General features: G+C 44.1%; 1 protein-coding gene and 3 pseudogenes across 1 annotated transcript; 1 reads left to right on the forward strand and 3 right to left on the reverse strand.

Annotated features, from left to right (window-relative positions):
* Positions 1-16,558, reverse strand: part of LOC120278938 — an 85,951-nt pseudogene that overhangs the window by 65,407 nt on the left and 3,986 nt on the right.
* Positions 1,470-3,798, reverse strand: LOC120278939 (annotated as a pseudogene).
* Positions 10,793-12,187, reverse strand: LOC120278941 (probable ribosomal protein S11, mitochondrial). The gene has a single exon (XM_039285681.1). It carries the CDS (start codon positions 11,473-11,475, stop codon positions 10,960-10,962), a length of 516 nt encoding a protein of 171 aa, XP_039141615.1. The 5' UTR covers positions 11,476-12,187; the 3' UTR covers positions 10,793-10,959.
* LOC120278940 lies at positions 14,692-15,755 on the forward strand (annotated as a pseudogene).

Below are 16,558 nucleotides of genomic sequence, written 5' to 3' on the forward strand. Positions count from 1 at the left end.
GCAAATTCAACAGTTCCATTCCCGGACACGGATCGAGTGGCTTAGCTTTAGCCATTAGTGATGACCCAGTTTTCGAAAAAGTCCTAGCTTACCCACTACTATCTCGCCTCCTCGATACAAGGCCTATTCCGAGCCAGCCCGAGGACTACAAACGTGAGCGCCTCGCTGATATGGCTTTTGGCTGGTTGCAATCAGATGTAGGAGAGAAGTTCGTTTAGGAGCCACCGCATATGTTGACTCTAGAATTTATTCGTTAGATTTGCGATGGCTCTCGCTGGTCCTCCAAATGCCCTATAGTATTGAAAGAAAAAAATGGTTTTGATCATTCAATGGATCAAGCTTTCTCTTTGAAGAAAAATCAAGGTGTTCTTCGAAAGAACCAGAAGTTAGCCGAGTAGCTCGAGCGGGAGTTTTTTTGAAAAGTTGATAAACGGAAGCCAACGACGGATGCCGCACAGATGAAACAAGAAACGGAATACTTAGGTCATAAGGCAAGGGAGGACGGAACCCCCACTTCGACCCGACCAAGGATAAAAGAGATAAGTCATTGTGACATCCTTTTATTCCAAGTGATATAGATCAATGCCCTGGATCGGGTAAGCGTCGGCCCCCGGAAAATGTTTGTAGATGCGATCATGAATCGAACCAGGTTGAAACATTCAGCTGTCGACGGGCAAACTTTGCTAGAATGTCGACCGGGATGGGATGGCCAAGCCCCGGTTCCCTGTGGTTAAGGTATTCCCTATGTTGAGCCTACTCGGATCGGAACGAAAACCCGTTGATTATCTTTCTTTTCGCCTATTGGCCTCGCCGGCTTTAAGAAACTTTTGCATTTTCCTCGCTAAGATCCCAAGTCCCCAAGTGGGCCCTCTTGGCCACCCACGACCTTGGCTTTTTAGAGAATCCCGCTCCTGTGTCGTAGGACTTGTAGCTCGGCAGATCCACTCGGGTAGGTTTGTTTATCCTTCCGGTTCGAGTGTCTTCTTGGATAGTTATAGCGCCCATAAGCGCGAGATGTACCATTTGGGGGCGGAGGTACCCGAGACATAGTCCTTTTCGTGCAGGTGGGACGTTTAGTCCATGGTCCGCTGGATGGTCGCTGCAAGGCCGTAAATTGGAACACATTGATTCTCGCTCGCTCACGTACATCGCCTGTGGGCCCGTCCCTCGGTGTGGTTAGTACATCATACTGCCGAGCGGAGAAGCTTACACTTGTTCACTAATTATGATGGTTCACCGTGGCCTCTTTTCCTCCTCCCTTTTCGCTCACTCGTAGGGGTCCGGACCCCCACAAAGGGGGAGAAAGTCGATCGAACATCTCGACCATTGGCGGAATTTCACCCGCATCCGATCCTCAATTCTTGTTCACCCCAGATGATAGTGTTGGGTGAATTGTGACCTCGTATGATCGGGTGTCGGGTGAGCAACAGACCCGCTTCATCACAAGATCTTGACTTATGGGCTAACAGTCACACTTTGGCCAAGTATCCTACAAAGAGACCCCCGAGAGCCGAAGTATTGAAGGAATGGCCATAGGAATGGGCACATCATGACATCGTAATCTGTCTCGCCCGAATGAATTAGTTGGTACTATAAATGTTAGAAATAGTAGATGAAAAAGAGTAATAAGAAGTGAAAAGGACGGAGACACTTCCCAACCCGTGAAAAGCAAAGTTCCCACCGATGGTATACTTAGTGTAAGCGAGCTCTAAGATCACATCTTTGCAATAAAAATCTAGTTGGAAAAGGAAATCCAATTAGAGATAAGCTGCCCATGAGCATCATGGCATAGGTCAAAGGGAACGAGGAGGCAAGCCCCAATCTTCCGCGATATCTTGCTCATCCGACATGGCATGAATCACTCGAACCTGCACTCGTGAAGAGTAGTGCTTTGAAAAATGCGTGATTCATTAAGTAAAAGACGCTAACCGAATAGTTAGAGATACCTGCAAGCAAAGATCATATAGCCTAATTGATCGCAAGTTGAATAAGCTATGACTCTCTTTAGATCGCTCGTAATATTCCGATGGTTGCCGCAAGGAATGACATCATAGCTCCCCGTAAAAGTAATAATAATCAAAGCCGTAGGGTGGGTATTCAAATAAAGGGGAGCACCTTGCTATCATGAAAACGCCAGCTATGACCATAGTAATCGCATGAATCAAAGCGAGATCATCGGAGTGGGACCCTTCATAGCATCGGGTGACCGAGTATGCGATCCTAGCATGTGCGATTTCCCAATAGCACCAATAAGTAAAAATACAAATCGGAGTTATGGCATTCAATCTAATATTGCGAGAAATCCAAGAATTTTGGGGGCACTAGCACAAGCAAAAAAATGGTTGAAAAAGTCTACTGTTTGGAAAAAGAGTAAAACGACCCGAAATCCCGGGGAGCTAATCCAAAATCACCTACTCGATTGACAGGGAATAGCTTTTGTAGCTGCTTTATCTCGCTGAAGTCGTGTGAACCGAAAATGAATTAACAAATATGAAGCAAGACCTACTCCCTTCCATCCCGGTGAATAATTGAAGAGAATTACTGTGAGTCACCAACATTGGCATAAAAAAAGTAGGAATGGATAAATAACGCATAAATCGAGGGGCTATGCGGATCCTCGGACATATATGAAATGGAATAAAAGATGGGCCAAGCTACTTATGGATGTAACCACAATTAACATCACTATGGTCGGGCTATCGAACACGGGGTCAGAAGTGAACTATGAGTTGCACCAATCTACGAATCGAGTGAGCTCCCCTTGCAATGTGTTGTGGTGAACCTCTCATTCATCTTCAGTGCTCTCCGAACCGTGCGGGAGGGTTTCCCATCACACGGCTCACCAACTTGATCTTCCGCGGGATCCGTATGTCCGAACAGGGCTCGGAAAAAGAGGTACGGTCTCGCTTTCCTTTGCCACTCAAGTGTACGGCATCTGCCGTGCTTAGGCCCCCTTCTTCCTTTCTCTAATCAAACAAAAGAGTCCACCGCTTGCACGCACAAGATATGGGTATAGGTATGGTGTGCGGGGCAGCCCCTTTGATTTTAGGTGATTCACCACCGAGCGAGGAAAAGGTCTGGATCAAGAAAGGGGGTACTACTGAGCCCTCTGCCCCACGCATCTAACCAGACTCAGCGTGGTTCACGGTTCCACCGACGTCACTCTTAGATAAAGTGATTCGATCGATACAAAGGTGCTCTTTAAGTGGGGGGTGTGTTGTCCCTATTGGGCTGGGCCCTTCCCCATATGGCCCCACCGTCGGGGCATAAGCTCCCTCTTGCGACCCTATATGCAAGGCGCCTCTTAGCCTTCCCTAACCGAGGATCGCTCCCACACCGTAGCGCTCATGATCGGCCTCCTCAACCGTGTATCAATCGAAAGGCGGGGACGGTACAACCCCCAACCGATGGGAGTTGTTACGTCCGAGTATGTCCCCTCGATTCCCGACATGCTCGAAACCCCGGGGTTGGTAGGAGTGGGTCGAGTCCTTATCGCCCAGTGAACAGCTGCAGCGTCCGGATTAGATCTATCTACTCGGCAATTCATCCCGGTGACTTCACGGTCGGGAAAAAGCCCCAAGAAGCATCAAACATTTCAGATGAGATCCATGGAGCTATTACGAGATAGCAAGCACTAGCTCCCAGTGCTACTTCATAAAAAGCAAGAAAAGATAAGATCGAAGAAAATGAAACGCACATGGTGGTCATTATAGCGGTTCATTCTGATCCTAGAAAACGTCCGAAAAAAATAGCTATGGAACTACCGAGCAAAGTCAAAAAGACAATAAGTAGATGCATAAGATAGATCGAGTGTCTTCATCAAAGCAAAAAATCAGACAATGAAAGAGCGGCCTGTCATTGATAAAGGGAAGTTAACAAGACAAAAAGTCACACATGTATGTATTAAGCATATATAAATGGAGGCCGGGAGTTCTTTCGTTCAGCCCTAGGCATACGCGATATGGTGGGTCAGTTTTTTCAGCAAATGCATGAAACTAAATACAAGCCGGCTCTAGTCGCTTATCTATATAGGGCTTGTGGCTCCACTATGCCGGGACAACCAAAGTAATCTTTGTACGAGTTAGTGGTCTCTTTTGGTTTCTACTAATATAATATAAGAAGTCTTGGTCTTTCTCAACTCCGGCAATGGTACAGCTGTAGACTTGTAGAGCTGATAGAGACATAGAGAAAGAAAAAGAAAAACAGACTATATAATCTAATCCATCATGAAGCTCTCTGAAACGTTAAGGTAGTCAAGCGTCAGGACCTCTTCATTGACTAAAAAACCGCTACTGAACGAGAGCGATTGAAGTGAGTAAGCACAGAACGAGCCAAAGAGAAGTTGTAGCAATGAGCTACTAAGGAGTGACTGTGTTGAAGCTTTAAATGTAGAGCTCGCGATGACTTCGAGCGAACTCCACGAGTGTGCTGGAAAAGGCTACAAAGAATCTTTGAGTTGTAAGCGCAGTAAATCATAATTCTTTTTTTTGTGTGTCGGGTAGCGCGCGTTAAGGTTAAGATGGCTTCGTCGCATGATTGTACAAGCGAGGTATAAAGCCAAAACCTGTTGGAGTTCCCCACCATCACCTTGCCTAGATCCAGGGGTTTATACCCTAAAGTAGCATAGATACAAATTGCAGACGCAAGTTCCGCCGAGGTGGGAGATCCATCATATCCATACGAACAAACTAGCACAGGTAGCAGTGGTTGACTAATGGCTCTAGTTTCCCTTTTTTAACTATCTCACCCAGCATATCTGTTGGGAGCAAGAGCATATCCCAGTCCCATGTTCAGTTGATTAAGATCTAGCAGTGCGACTACCGGGGCGAAGGAAGGTCTTCTTTGTTGTTGATTTGTGTTTCGAAGAAGAATCCTTACTAATATAAGAAAAAAAATAGATAATTATATATCTTATCTTCTAATTCTGTCTTTTTTCACTTGGCTCCTCTTATTTATCTTGCTACTCCGGAAGATTGCAGTATTAACAGTAGTAGCAGGCATCATCTTAGCCGGATCGATAGGCAGATTCCTTTGAAACTGGCTTATTACTAGCTCGAGTTGGCTTGTCTTTTTTCTAGTCGCTTCTGAGGCTGTAAACGAAGGCTTTGGCTTTCGACACGGCTACATGGAACTTTTGTTTTAGGCTTCTGCCTTTTCTTTTCATCAGCTGGTGCCTTTACTTATGGATGGCATAACCAGGTCAGCTTCGGCAACTGTAGTCTTGGAGCTCCGTTCTGGCATCTCAGTTAGGTCAGCTGGCTCGCTGCGGTCTTGGTACCTCCGCTCGCCCCTTAGCTCGCTTCGGCTTTTGTACCTACGCTCGTTGGGTCAGCTCGGCTGTTTATATATTATTCCTTCCGTAGTGTTGATACGCTAAAGCTCGTGCTACTTATTTGTTTGGATTCGGCTAGTCAAGTTGGTTGGCTTTTTAGTCTTGAGACGCACTCGGTTCCTCAAGTTCGGTAAGGCCTGTAAGTGCAGCATTAGGCATGTCTCGTTCATTCCCCTTCCGTCGGCAGCGGGGCTTATTGAAAGGGGGAGTGATGTCGAGACAACCAATCTCTCTCCCACGGATGGGATGGAAGCCCCTAACCCAAGAAAGAGTCGTTCATTCTCGTGTGTTTTGTTTGCTCATTCCCGCCCGCTCATGCTTGCAAAAACAATTCCCTTGCCTACTAGACTTGTCTAAAAGAAGAAAAGATGCACGAGCCACTATTTCTCTTATATACGCTATTTTAAGATAGTGATTTGAATGCCTATCCCCTGCCTATGCGCTTGCCTTTACTACCTGCCCTTACCTGCCTGCCTTGAACTACTGCACTTGCGTATACCTCTATCCAGAAGATAGCTTGAACTGGCATTGTGACTACAGATATATAGCCAATAGAAAGAAGTATTTCCAAGCTAGAGAGGAGAGAAATGGAATTTACAGGCTTTTTCTACCAATGACCGGAGACCAGAAAGGGGAATAGAAAGATAAGCCTTGAGCGGTCAGACTAATTACGATCGATTCGCTAAAGATTCAAGATTCGAGATGACCTGCTAAAAGAAGGAAGGGCGATAGAGAGAGGTGGAAGGAAGACAGCCTATAATGCATTACCAGAAGGAGAGCTACCAGCGCTAATAGCTAGAGGACCTAGAACTCCAGAACTAGAGTCAGTGATTGCGCCATAACAGAGTGCTAGAGGGCCGGAGAGCTATTGAGTAATGATATTCATAGGGATTGCGATTGCACTTACGCTTGCTGCCAGCCTTGAACTTTTTGTTGATCTCCTCTCCTATCTATATTCGAGAGCTTGAAGAGGGCTGATGGCTGATTGCTAAAGAAAAATTTTCATTGAAAGCGCTCAAGAACTAGACTCAAGCGATTGTGCCTACCAGTCAAGACAGGAAGGTGGGACGCTAGCTAGCCTCTTGACCGAAGCGCCAACCTCCCTCTAACTCCCCCCTTCTCTAATGCGCATATTGAGACTGAGCTTGCTTGCATTAAGCCTATCGCACCTCCATATCGCCTGCCTCCAACTGCCTTTCTATTGCGCCTGCCGTTAACTCCTGTTTACCTTCCTTTCGGAAAGTGCCTTACTCAGAAGTAATATACTGGGGCGGAGATATCTTTCAAAAAAGTCAATTGCAATTCTTTATGGAATTCAAAGAGGATTGTGACACGTGTCCAAATATGCGTGTAAACCCCAAGTGCACGGGTGTTGAAGTAATAATTACCCCGGTGAGTGGGTAGTCGAATCCACAGGGAACAGGGCTACTAGTACTAACTTCTTCTCTGCTTTCTAACCTAATGATAAATGGAAAGGTGTGGTGATCTAATGTGCGAAGAAATGAATACCGGAGACAAATATGCAAGGGTAAAATGGATGGAGATCTCAATCGAGTAAAAAGTGGGGTATTCGGGCAATGCTCCCCTAGGATTCGGTATTAGGTACCGAATAAGCAAAGTGTTTCTATGATGAGTAAGTTAAGTCGTGGAAATCCAAATATAATCGGATCCGGCCTCCCGATCACCGATACTAGTCCCCCTACGAGGTCCCGGTGGAGAAATCGCTCAATCTCAACACCCCACACCACATATGACTCGCAAAGCACTCTAGGGATTCCAAGATTTGTATCCGATTCCCTAAAGATTGATCCAACCCCTAATTACCCGCGAAGGATCCTAACCCCCTACAAGGTCCCGGCGGAGAAATCTCTAAATCTCACACCTCACACCAAATATGGTTGCATAGAGCTTAAGGAACGGACATAGAATACACTCAATCGGAAGGGAGAGGGGACACTCCACTATCTCATGACTCACCCTCTCAACCCCTTTTTTAACCTTGAAGTTCTAACTCTAATGGATACCTCTCTCACATCAAAGTAACAAATCATGCAAATCCAATCAACCACAAGGATTAATTACACAAGCAAGCAATGAGAATACAAGATTAAAAAGTTAATCAAACTCGGATTAAATAGAAAACACTAAGCAAATCCACAAAAAGTTGAGAATCCTAGGGTTCACAAGCCCAAATACCCTCTAGAGTTTTAGCTCTCCATGGAGCAACATACAAAAACACACCATCAATGAATGAAAGTACATTAAAAACCATAGAAATAAACCCCTTATATATGAACCGATGGCCTTGATGGAGAGCTTCGACGTCTTGAAAGACCCACTCGAAGCTAGGTTCACCGGTGGCTTCCTTGATGCTATGACGGAGGAGGAATCGATCAAAGTTGGTGATGAAGCGCCTCCAAAGCGGTAAAGACCTTCTCTCCAAACCCTAGCCATCTCACCCCTCAAGAGCCGCACAAAAAGATGAGAAAGAATATGGCAAAACGGCTATTTATAGGCCTTAGATCGCGCTCGTCACTTGCCCTCACGCCGCCGTGTGGATTTTTCCACGCACCGCGTGGGCGCAAGAATTTCCACGCGGGCGCATGCGAATTTCCACGCGGCCTCGTGAATAGTAATATTGCTACAATACTGCTACAATAAAATTACTACAGTACTTTTCACAAAACGCGATCCGAACACTGTTCTCTTAAGGCCACATGTCCGGGCACACGTCCATGTGGTAGGCTATAAAACTTTTCTTCATCGATGTATCTTTGAGAGGTCTTGCAATCTTCACAAAGAGAAGAAATATGAAGATGTGGCCTGCCTTTGTGCCCTTCCAAATAGTGAATTGACTTGAATCTTCTTGGAAGTTGGCACACATCTCCATGTTTATGAACTCGCTCTCGTGTCTTGGTCCTTGAATTGAACAAGAACTCCCAACATTGTGTCTTTATAGCCTATCTTTCCTTCCTTTTTACTCTTACAGCCATTCACAACCTATATGCATAAAAAGAACACCAATTACACAATATGAGACATAAAACCACGATGAAAAGTGATGCTCAATGCATGTAAAACATATATAAAAATATATCTACTCAAGCACTTATCAGATTACGCCAATGAAAGAGATAGAAAAGCGGTATGACAGAGCTCAACAAAGGAAGGAGCTTGCAGAACTAAGCAAGGGATGCCATTAAGCAAGAAAGAAAAGGGCAGGGCTAGAAGTGACAGCCATTAAGTTTAAGTTAAGTGGAGAATTTCCATCCATTTGCTGTCTCGTTCGCTACCTCAGGTCATAATTAGGCAATTGGCCCAGTTGGAGTTCTTACTATAGCTGCAACCTATTTCATATTGGGGAGAAGTGTACCGCCCTCGATCAAACTAGAAATTTTCAAAGAGAAGAAAGGTAGAAAAGAAAGGAGAAAGAGTTTTGATTCGAGGCGGATCCCTTTTGTAAAAAGAGCTAAATTACGAGGGGGGGCTGTTGACTACCTCCTTTGTTTTTTATAATCTCTTTCCCCCGCCTCTTTGGAATAAACACTGAAGGACCAGTTAATGTATGTATTGAGAACACCTCTCAAGCGGTTAGCTGTAGTAGACTTCCTTTGTTTTAGTTCCCTGTTTGTAGTTCGTTCCCTCTTGAGAATGGAGCACTGGGGGACCTTTTGTAATGTAATCCCTTAGGTATTTTAAGGTGAGTGTAGTGAGGGACTCCCATTTTGAGTACCGAACGCAACGTCAATAGTGTGTCTCTTAGGCAGGCTCTTGGAATACTTTCTTTAGGTATACCACTTGTAATATATAAAGGCAGCGGTAGCAGAGTGGTGATCAACATAGAGAGAATAGGAGAGCGCCATGATTCTTATTCGTTGTGTAGCTGAGGTCAAGCCATAGGTCCGCTTCAGTGCAAGCTCCGTCTTCGCAAGCGGTGGCCAACAGGCCCTTTTAAATGCATATCCTTTCCGACCCGGTACTAGAGGAGAGGTCCTCGCTTATCCTCTGAGTCTCTCAACTGAAACTTTCAGTTTCACTGGAACAGGAACCTGACCTCAAGTCAACTATATAGAGGGCTTAAAAGCGCCTTGCCTCAACAGATAGAATATAGCTCTGCTTCTTCAGATTTTTAGATTTTAGAGGTATTTGCTATTCTTCTTCCCTTTCTTTCTCTAGATATAGATAGTTGGACCCCATGAAAAATGGAAAGTTTTTTCTTTTGCTATGTTGATGATACCTTTTTTTTTGGTAAGGTAAGGTTAACACAGATAAAGAGATAGAGACAGGATAAGAAAAGAAAAAAGGTCAAGGTGAGGCAACGCATGTTAAGAGAAGCCTAATGGACAGCCCGCGAGGGAAGCAGGCTGTTTCACAACTTCTACTTCAAAGCAGGCAGTTTATATATATCTATCTTTCTATATTTATAAAGACACACACATCACATTGTCTCCCTTAGCCAAAAAGAAAAAAGTAGACTACAAAAGATGAGTATAGGGATGAAATAGCATACAACCTCATTAGCTATGACACAACAGCTCAGTCGTGGTTGCTTCGGTTATCTGATCTGCTGCAGGTACAGGTATCTTAGATCGAACTGTCGAAGGAGGAGAGGCTAATAACTGACAAATCAGACAAAGTTCCAACAAAGATGATAATAATTAGGTTATAAGTCATGAAGATAGGGGAGAAGAAAAGATACCTGGACAGCCCGTGCAAGCATTACCTGAGGTACAGGATGAAGTGGTGGTTCGACCGCTCTAGCAGGAACTCATTGGGAAGATTACCAGTGAAAATGACCGAGGACTTATAGCATAGCAGAATTGCTAGAAATCTTTGAAGCAAACGGAGGCGGAGTCCGTTTTCTTCGCTTCCTTGAAGTATTTCGAATGATCCTCTGCTACCCCCAGACCTTGCAGAATGTGGGGATAAGTATGCTGCCTCCACACTTCTAAAGTCTCCTGAGCTCTTCAAGCGTATCCCCTCCTACAGATAAATGTCATATGGGACATTGATAGACTGCATTGCTAGGCCTTATGGGATGAGTTCGCCTCTATGTTTGGTGAAAAAGGGTCTTGACAAATTAAAAGCGCTAAGCATGAAAGATAGACTTTGGCACGAACTCGAAGAACCGTCGGTTGTCCGAGAGGACATACTACAACTTATGGTTTAGGGCATTACCCTTACCGCAGACAAAGAGATGTCGAGGCGGCGTCTTCCTAGTAATTTCATTCTATCATTGCATTTTTTCCTCCCTGATCCAAAAATCTAACCTCAGCAGCTGTTAGTCCCTTTTTTCCGGGTAATATTGTATTTTATTCGCCTTTGATTTCCGAGAAAAGAAAGAAAGCAGCAAGCCAGCTAGCCCCCCGACAACTAGAGCGTAAGCAGACGCAGCAATAAAAACTAGACTAGATAGGCTAGCTCAAAACGTCGAGGTGATAGCTTGAGGCTTAGCCCGCCTAATCTGACTGAGTTGTATGTAGGATAAGCGGGAAGGCTCAATAGAACGGGATCCTCACGTCCACAATGGAGCTTCGCCTTGACTACAAAGTTTAGGTTGCTTCACTCACGCGGCTTTGCGTTATGGATGCAGAATAGTTGGATGGAGTCTCGCTCAGTCAATTAGTCTAGCCTCCCTTCCGAGTCAGATTTTTTCCGGAATTCTTTCTTGTCAAGTTAAAATGGAGATTCAAAAATGGTTGGAACTCTTTTATTTGAACACGACGTTTTTTGGGGAGTCGGCATCCATTATGTGGAAGTTGGGTCACATCGTGGATGTACATAATTTGAGATTGATCTCCTACTCCTTCACCTCGAAAACCTTCTCTCCAGCTCAAGATCACTTTATTCTTTTTCCTGAAATAAGTAGATCCTTTCACTTTCATGACAACTGACTTCAAACCCATCTTTCTGGCGGATCGCCCGACATGTTCCGCAGTTGCTTCAGCAGCATACCGAGAAAGACGAGACCGCCCTTTTCTTTCCTCCAAACAACCTGCGGAGGCCCCAGTCTTCTTATTCCCCCTAGCATCTGTCACGGTCACAAAGGTCTTATTTTTTATCAGTAAGACATGGACAAAATCTGTGTTCTTTTTCCGTGAACATTGCTCATCTTCCTCCGAGATGCTCTGTACGAAGTTCATGGATTTGAAACTGCCCGCACCCGCAAGCCCAAGCCTCTCAGTCTCGGCCCTTGCCAGGACAATAAGACAATAGGTCTCATGGGCCAAGCCAGCTATCAGGCAGTGAGTGGGAATCAATCCAGAAAGAGAGAAGGTCTAGTGCTCTCAGCAAAGTACTATATTTCTTCGCTTCAAAATGGGCTTTCGAAGTTCTTGCCTTCTTTTGTTCTGCTCTAGTTCTGCTGAGTGGATCGGGTAGAAGGTCTAATGGATGAATCCTACAAGAAGAGGGAAGAGCTATCATGCTGTAGTGGATAAACTCGGTTTGTAGGGACTGAAGTGCTAGAGGCTCGAATGTGGCTCAGTCGATTGTCCGGATGATGTGGGACTCCTGGGTTCTTGAGGAAAGCTCTTCAAGTTGCTAGTTCTTCTACTCTTGAGACAAGTGCTCTTAGCTTCCGATAGTTAGTTTACGCCTTCTTTCCTTAGTCCGAAGAATTCCAAGGCTTTGCTTGACTCGCATTCATTCTCTACAGAGTACTCTTTTTGAGCTTTGAATCTCTTGCTTGAACTTTCGAATGAAAAACAAAGAAAAGCAAGGAGAAGAAGAACAAGGACAGCCTTTCCGCAGCAAAGGTCGTGAGACCCGAAGAAAGAAAGCTTAAGTCGAGTAAGTACCCTTGGTGGGTATGTACTTTACTGGCGATACCAAGCTTTGGTGGAGAACTCGGCAGGCCGATGATGCTCAGGCTGGTCGGACTACCTTCGGCTCGTGGGATGAGTTTCTGAAGGTGTTGCGGGATTGCCCGAAGAGGGAAAAGCTAGCTGCATTGGTCACTGAGGGCGACAGTGACTCGGAGCCGGATCAATCCTCTACAATTGTTGGGGACTCGACGGGCGGTGAAAGGTATCCCTTCTCATTCTCTTCTTTATGTGCCACTGACCTTGAATGGCAGGGAAGCCCAGTCCATGGTGGACACTGGAGCCACTCATAATTTCATTCGAGAGGCAACCATTGCACGGTTTGGGTTGAGCGTTGGCGCGCACACCAGCCGTGTCAAGGCAATCAACTCCCAGGCCCAGGCGGTAGCAGGCAGAGTGCCTTGAGAATGAAGGCATTGTTATCTCGGCATAATTATTGGCCCGATATGGGCGAGGACATTGAAGCTTATGTGAAGTTGTGCCAGCAAGACAAGTCTGAGAGAAGACGCGAAGCTGGTCTTCTTCAGCCTTTGCCTGTCCCGGAAAGGCCTTGGCAATCCCGGCAGGCAGACCGAGAGGATCAATGGTTTGCTGTAGGAGTATCTCCGTCACTATGTGTCTGCTTCGCAGAGGAACTGGTTAAGTTAACTTGATGTGGCCCAGTTCTCGTATGGGTAGCCCCCAGTTGTCATCATCGCGTAAGGGGGTCGTGGAAGGGTTCGAATCTCACCGCCAAGAGAGGAAGAAAGAAGAGGTGCTTTCAAAAGCTTCTCGCAGGATGAAATGAAGAAGTATGCTGACCAAGGGCCTCCTTCTAAGATATTGGATCAATTTTCTGGACTTCATGAATTGTACTAAAGCGGCTCCGAATGGGTAGAGCTTAGCTAATTTTGTTTTTTCCCACTGATTCTCCCCATCTTCCATGGCTTTCAGAGATGAAAAATCTAGTTTACACCATCTGTATTTAAATAATTTAGCTTGTAAGCGAACGATTTTCTCTAAGTGTTCAACCAAAGTAGCAACACGAACCATAACCTGAGGAATCATTGGGGTTAAAAAAACAATTGCTAGAACATGAACTATTAGTGCCTCAAGCGTATATTGACCAAACTCGAGAAAGCAATTCCATATCATCGACTTCAAGCCCCCATTTCCTAAGATAGTCCCTAGCACATTCTAGTTCCTTCCCAATTAAAAAGTTTGATAATGTTTTTTTAGTACTACTATAGATCGATTCCTCATCAAAGTTCATAGTTTTATCCTCAATAGTAATTTGGAGATCACGTAATTCGTCTTGAGTTAATTTTACCTTTTTTTGCTTTCTAAAAAGGGAAAAACACTTCTTCTTTGTACAAAGGCAGAATTAGATGCTTTATAGTTTTGTTTCCGCTTTGTGGTTCTTTTTTTGCTCAAATAATATTGGTAAAACTCCTCCCAAAACCTTTATTAATTTGTTTTTTTATCTTCATCTTTTTAATGGCAAATCACTCAATGAGTTGGTGACCCAAGTATTGTTGGATACCGTAGAAAAAGAACCTTATATTTAAGTATTTGTTCATTTGTGATTTATTAAAAGAGTTATTGGGATTTTCTTCCTGCGCTAACTTATTTGACCGTAGCGTATCTATAGTTATTCTCCTACGTTGGGTCTCTTCTTAGATTAGCGCAGTCGTCCCTACCCCTGGACATCAGATTAGAATTTGACACCTATACAATTGCTATGAGAGGCCCTCGGCACCACGCAGTCCGAGGACATACAGCAAGAGAACGGCATTGGATAGAGATGTCTATCCTTCTGGGATTTTCCTAATGGTGCCACTACCAGGTGAAAATTCTAAGAGCTGATCTACCCTCTAAAAAAAACTAGAGACAGACTCAAGTATAAGTGATCACACTTATACACTAAAAGGGCTCTTTTAGCGGAGGGGACTTTCCTTTTTAGGTATAAATGATCACACTTTTACTCTAAAGGGGTACTTTTTCCTTCCCGCGTTTAGAAGCCGATTGGATCTGATCTAGTATCCACTTGAAGGAAGCATGGGGTGACTGCTGCTCCACCTTCCCAAGTAGTAGAGTTGCAAGAGGCTAGAGAGCTATGAGATAGATTTTCTTCTGATAGATGATTCAAAAGAGTACAGGAGAGTGGAGCATGCTTTCCTTACGACTACTGCACCAGAAGAAAAGGACATGGGACAAGAAGAAGCCCTCTTTGAAAGCCGCGAATCCCTTCCTTTTGAAATTGAAAGTGGATCCCCCTCTTCCGTTATGCCGAACTGAGATCTCGTCTTGTGGACTTGACTTCAATCAATCTTGTCTTTCCCGCAGCTCAGCTGGTGACCCTCGAGGAGATAGGACAGCAAGAGAGAAGGACATTTGGCGATCCACAACCCCTACTTGAGATTGGTTGACATTAACATATGGGGCATGTTATACTGTTAAATAACAAGCCTTCTCTTATCTATATCTAGATAGAAAGAGTTAATTTAATACGTGTGCTTGGGAGTCCTTGAAAATTGAATAAACCAAGATCTTACCATGACTGCAATTTTTAGAGGACGTGAAAGTACAAGCCTATGGGGTCACTTCTGCAACTGGATAACCAGCACTGAAAAACCGTCTTTACATTGGATGGTTTGGTGTTTTTGATGATCCCTACCTTATTTTATTGACCGCAACTTCTGTATTTATTATAGCCTTCATCACTGCTCCTCCAGTAGATATTGATGGTATTCGTGAACCTCTTTCTGGGTCTCTACTTTATGGAAACAATATTATCTCTGGTGCCATTATTCCTACTTCTGCAGCTATAGGTTTGCATTTTTACCCGATATATATGGGAAGCAGCATAGTGGTTATACTATACAATGGTGGTCCTTATGAGCTAATTGTTATACACTTCTTACTTGGTGTAGCTTGTTATATAGGTCCTGAGTGGGAACTTAGTTTCCGTCTGGGTATGCGTCCTTGGATTGCTGTTGCATATTTAGCTCCTGTTGCAGCTGCTACTGCTCTTTTCTTGATCTACCCTATTGGTCAAGGAAGTTTCTCTGATGGTATGCCTTTTTGTTTTGGAATTTCTGGCACTTTTTCACTTTATGATTGTATTCAGGCGGAACACAATATCCTTATGCATCCATTTCACATGTTAGGCGTAGCTGGTGTATTCGGCGGCTCCTATTCAGTGCTATGCATGGTTCTTTGGTAACCTCTAGGGAAACCCCTGAAAACAGAGTCTGCTAATGAAGGTTACAGATTCGGTCAAGAGGAAGAAACTTATAATATCGTAGCTGCTCATGGTTATTTTTGGCCGATTGATCTTCCTAGCTAGTTTCCACAATTCTCGTTCCTTACATTTCTTCTTGGCTGCTTGGCCTGTAGTAGGTATTTGGTTTACCGCTTTGGGTATTAGTACTATGGCTTTCAACCATTTAGATTGAAATTTAAACCAATCAGTAGTTGACAGTCAGGGCCGTGTCATTAACACTTGTGCTGATATCATCAATCGTGCTAATCTTGGTATGGAAGTAATGCATGAAAGTAATGCTCACAACTTCCCTCTAGACCTAGCCACTATTGAAGCTCCATCTACAAATGGATAAGACTTTTGTCTTAATGTATATGAATCTCAGAATAATAAATACAATAAATAATGATGAATGGAAAAAAGAGAAAATCCTTTAGCTAGATAAGGGGCGGATGTAGCCAAGTGGATCAAGGCAGTGGATTGTGAATCCACCATGTTCGAGTTCAATTCCCGTCATTCGCCCATCACATTATTGAAAATTTACAAGATGAGATTTAAAATATTCCTATTTATTTACGGCGACGAAGAAGAAAAAGCGTTACTTCTCAAAGAGAAATTTCCCGCCCTTTTCCTACTTCTTCTTCCAAAGCATACGGCTTTCTAGATGTATATGATGATATCTAGACAGATGGATCTTATATGAATCGTATGATGAAGTACCACATGAGTGGATATATAGGAATCCAAATCTGCCGAATCACTCATGTTATGATCTTCTACATCCTAGGTCTCCCCGTTCCGTCATCTGGCTTATGTTCTTCATGTAGCATTCAGACCGAATGACTCTATGAAATTACGTCGATACTTCCACATATTGCGGGTAACGTAGGAGACATCTCTATTTTTCCCCCCAGGATCTTTATAATTACCACTGCTTAGCTTTCAATTCGCCTCTGACCATCAAATTAAATGTGAATAACCCGTCTTCTTCTCTTTGAAACAAGGGGTGCTTCCGGTTCTGTGCGTGCTTCAAACAATTTTGTCTTCCCCATATTACCATATCTCTAGAGTCAATAATTTTCTATGAGGAACTACTGAACTCAATCACTTGCTGCCGTTACTCAACAGTTTTTCTGTTGAGGTCTATCCCAGTAGAGG

Source organism: Dioscorea cayenensis, chromosome 16 (assembly GCF_009730915.1).
Source record: "Dioscorea cayenensis subsp. rotundata cultivar TDr96_F1 chromosome 16, TDr96_F1_v2_PseudoChromosome.rev07_lg8_w22 25.fasta, whole genome shotgun sequence".
NCBI classification, from domain to species: Eukaryota; Viridiplantae; Streptophyta; class Magnoliopsida; order Dioscoreales; family Dioscoreaceae; genus Dioscorea; species Dioscorea cayenensis.

Coding starts and splice junctions, on each gene's coding strand:
- LOC120278941 (XM_039285681.1), bottom strand. CDS start 11,475: ATGAACTTCGTACAGAGCATCTCGGAGGAAGATGAGCAATGTTCACGG.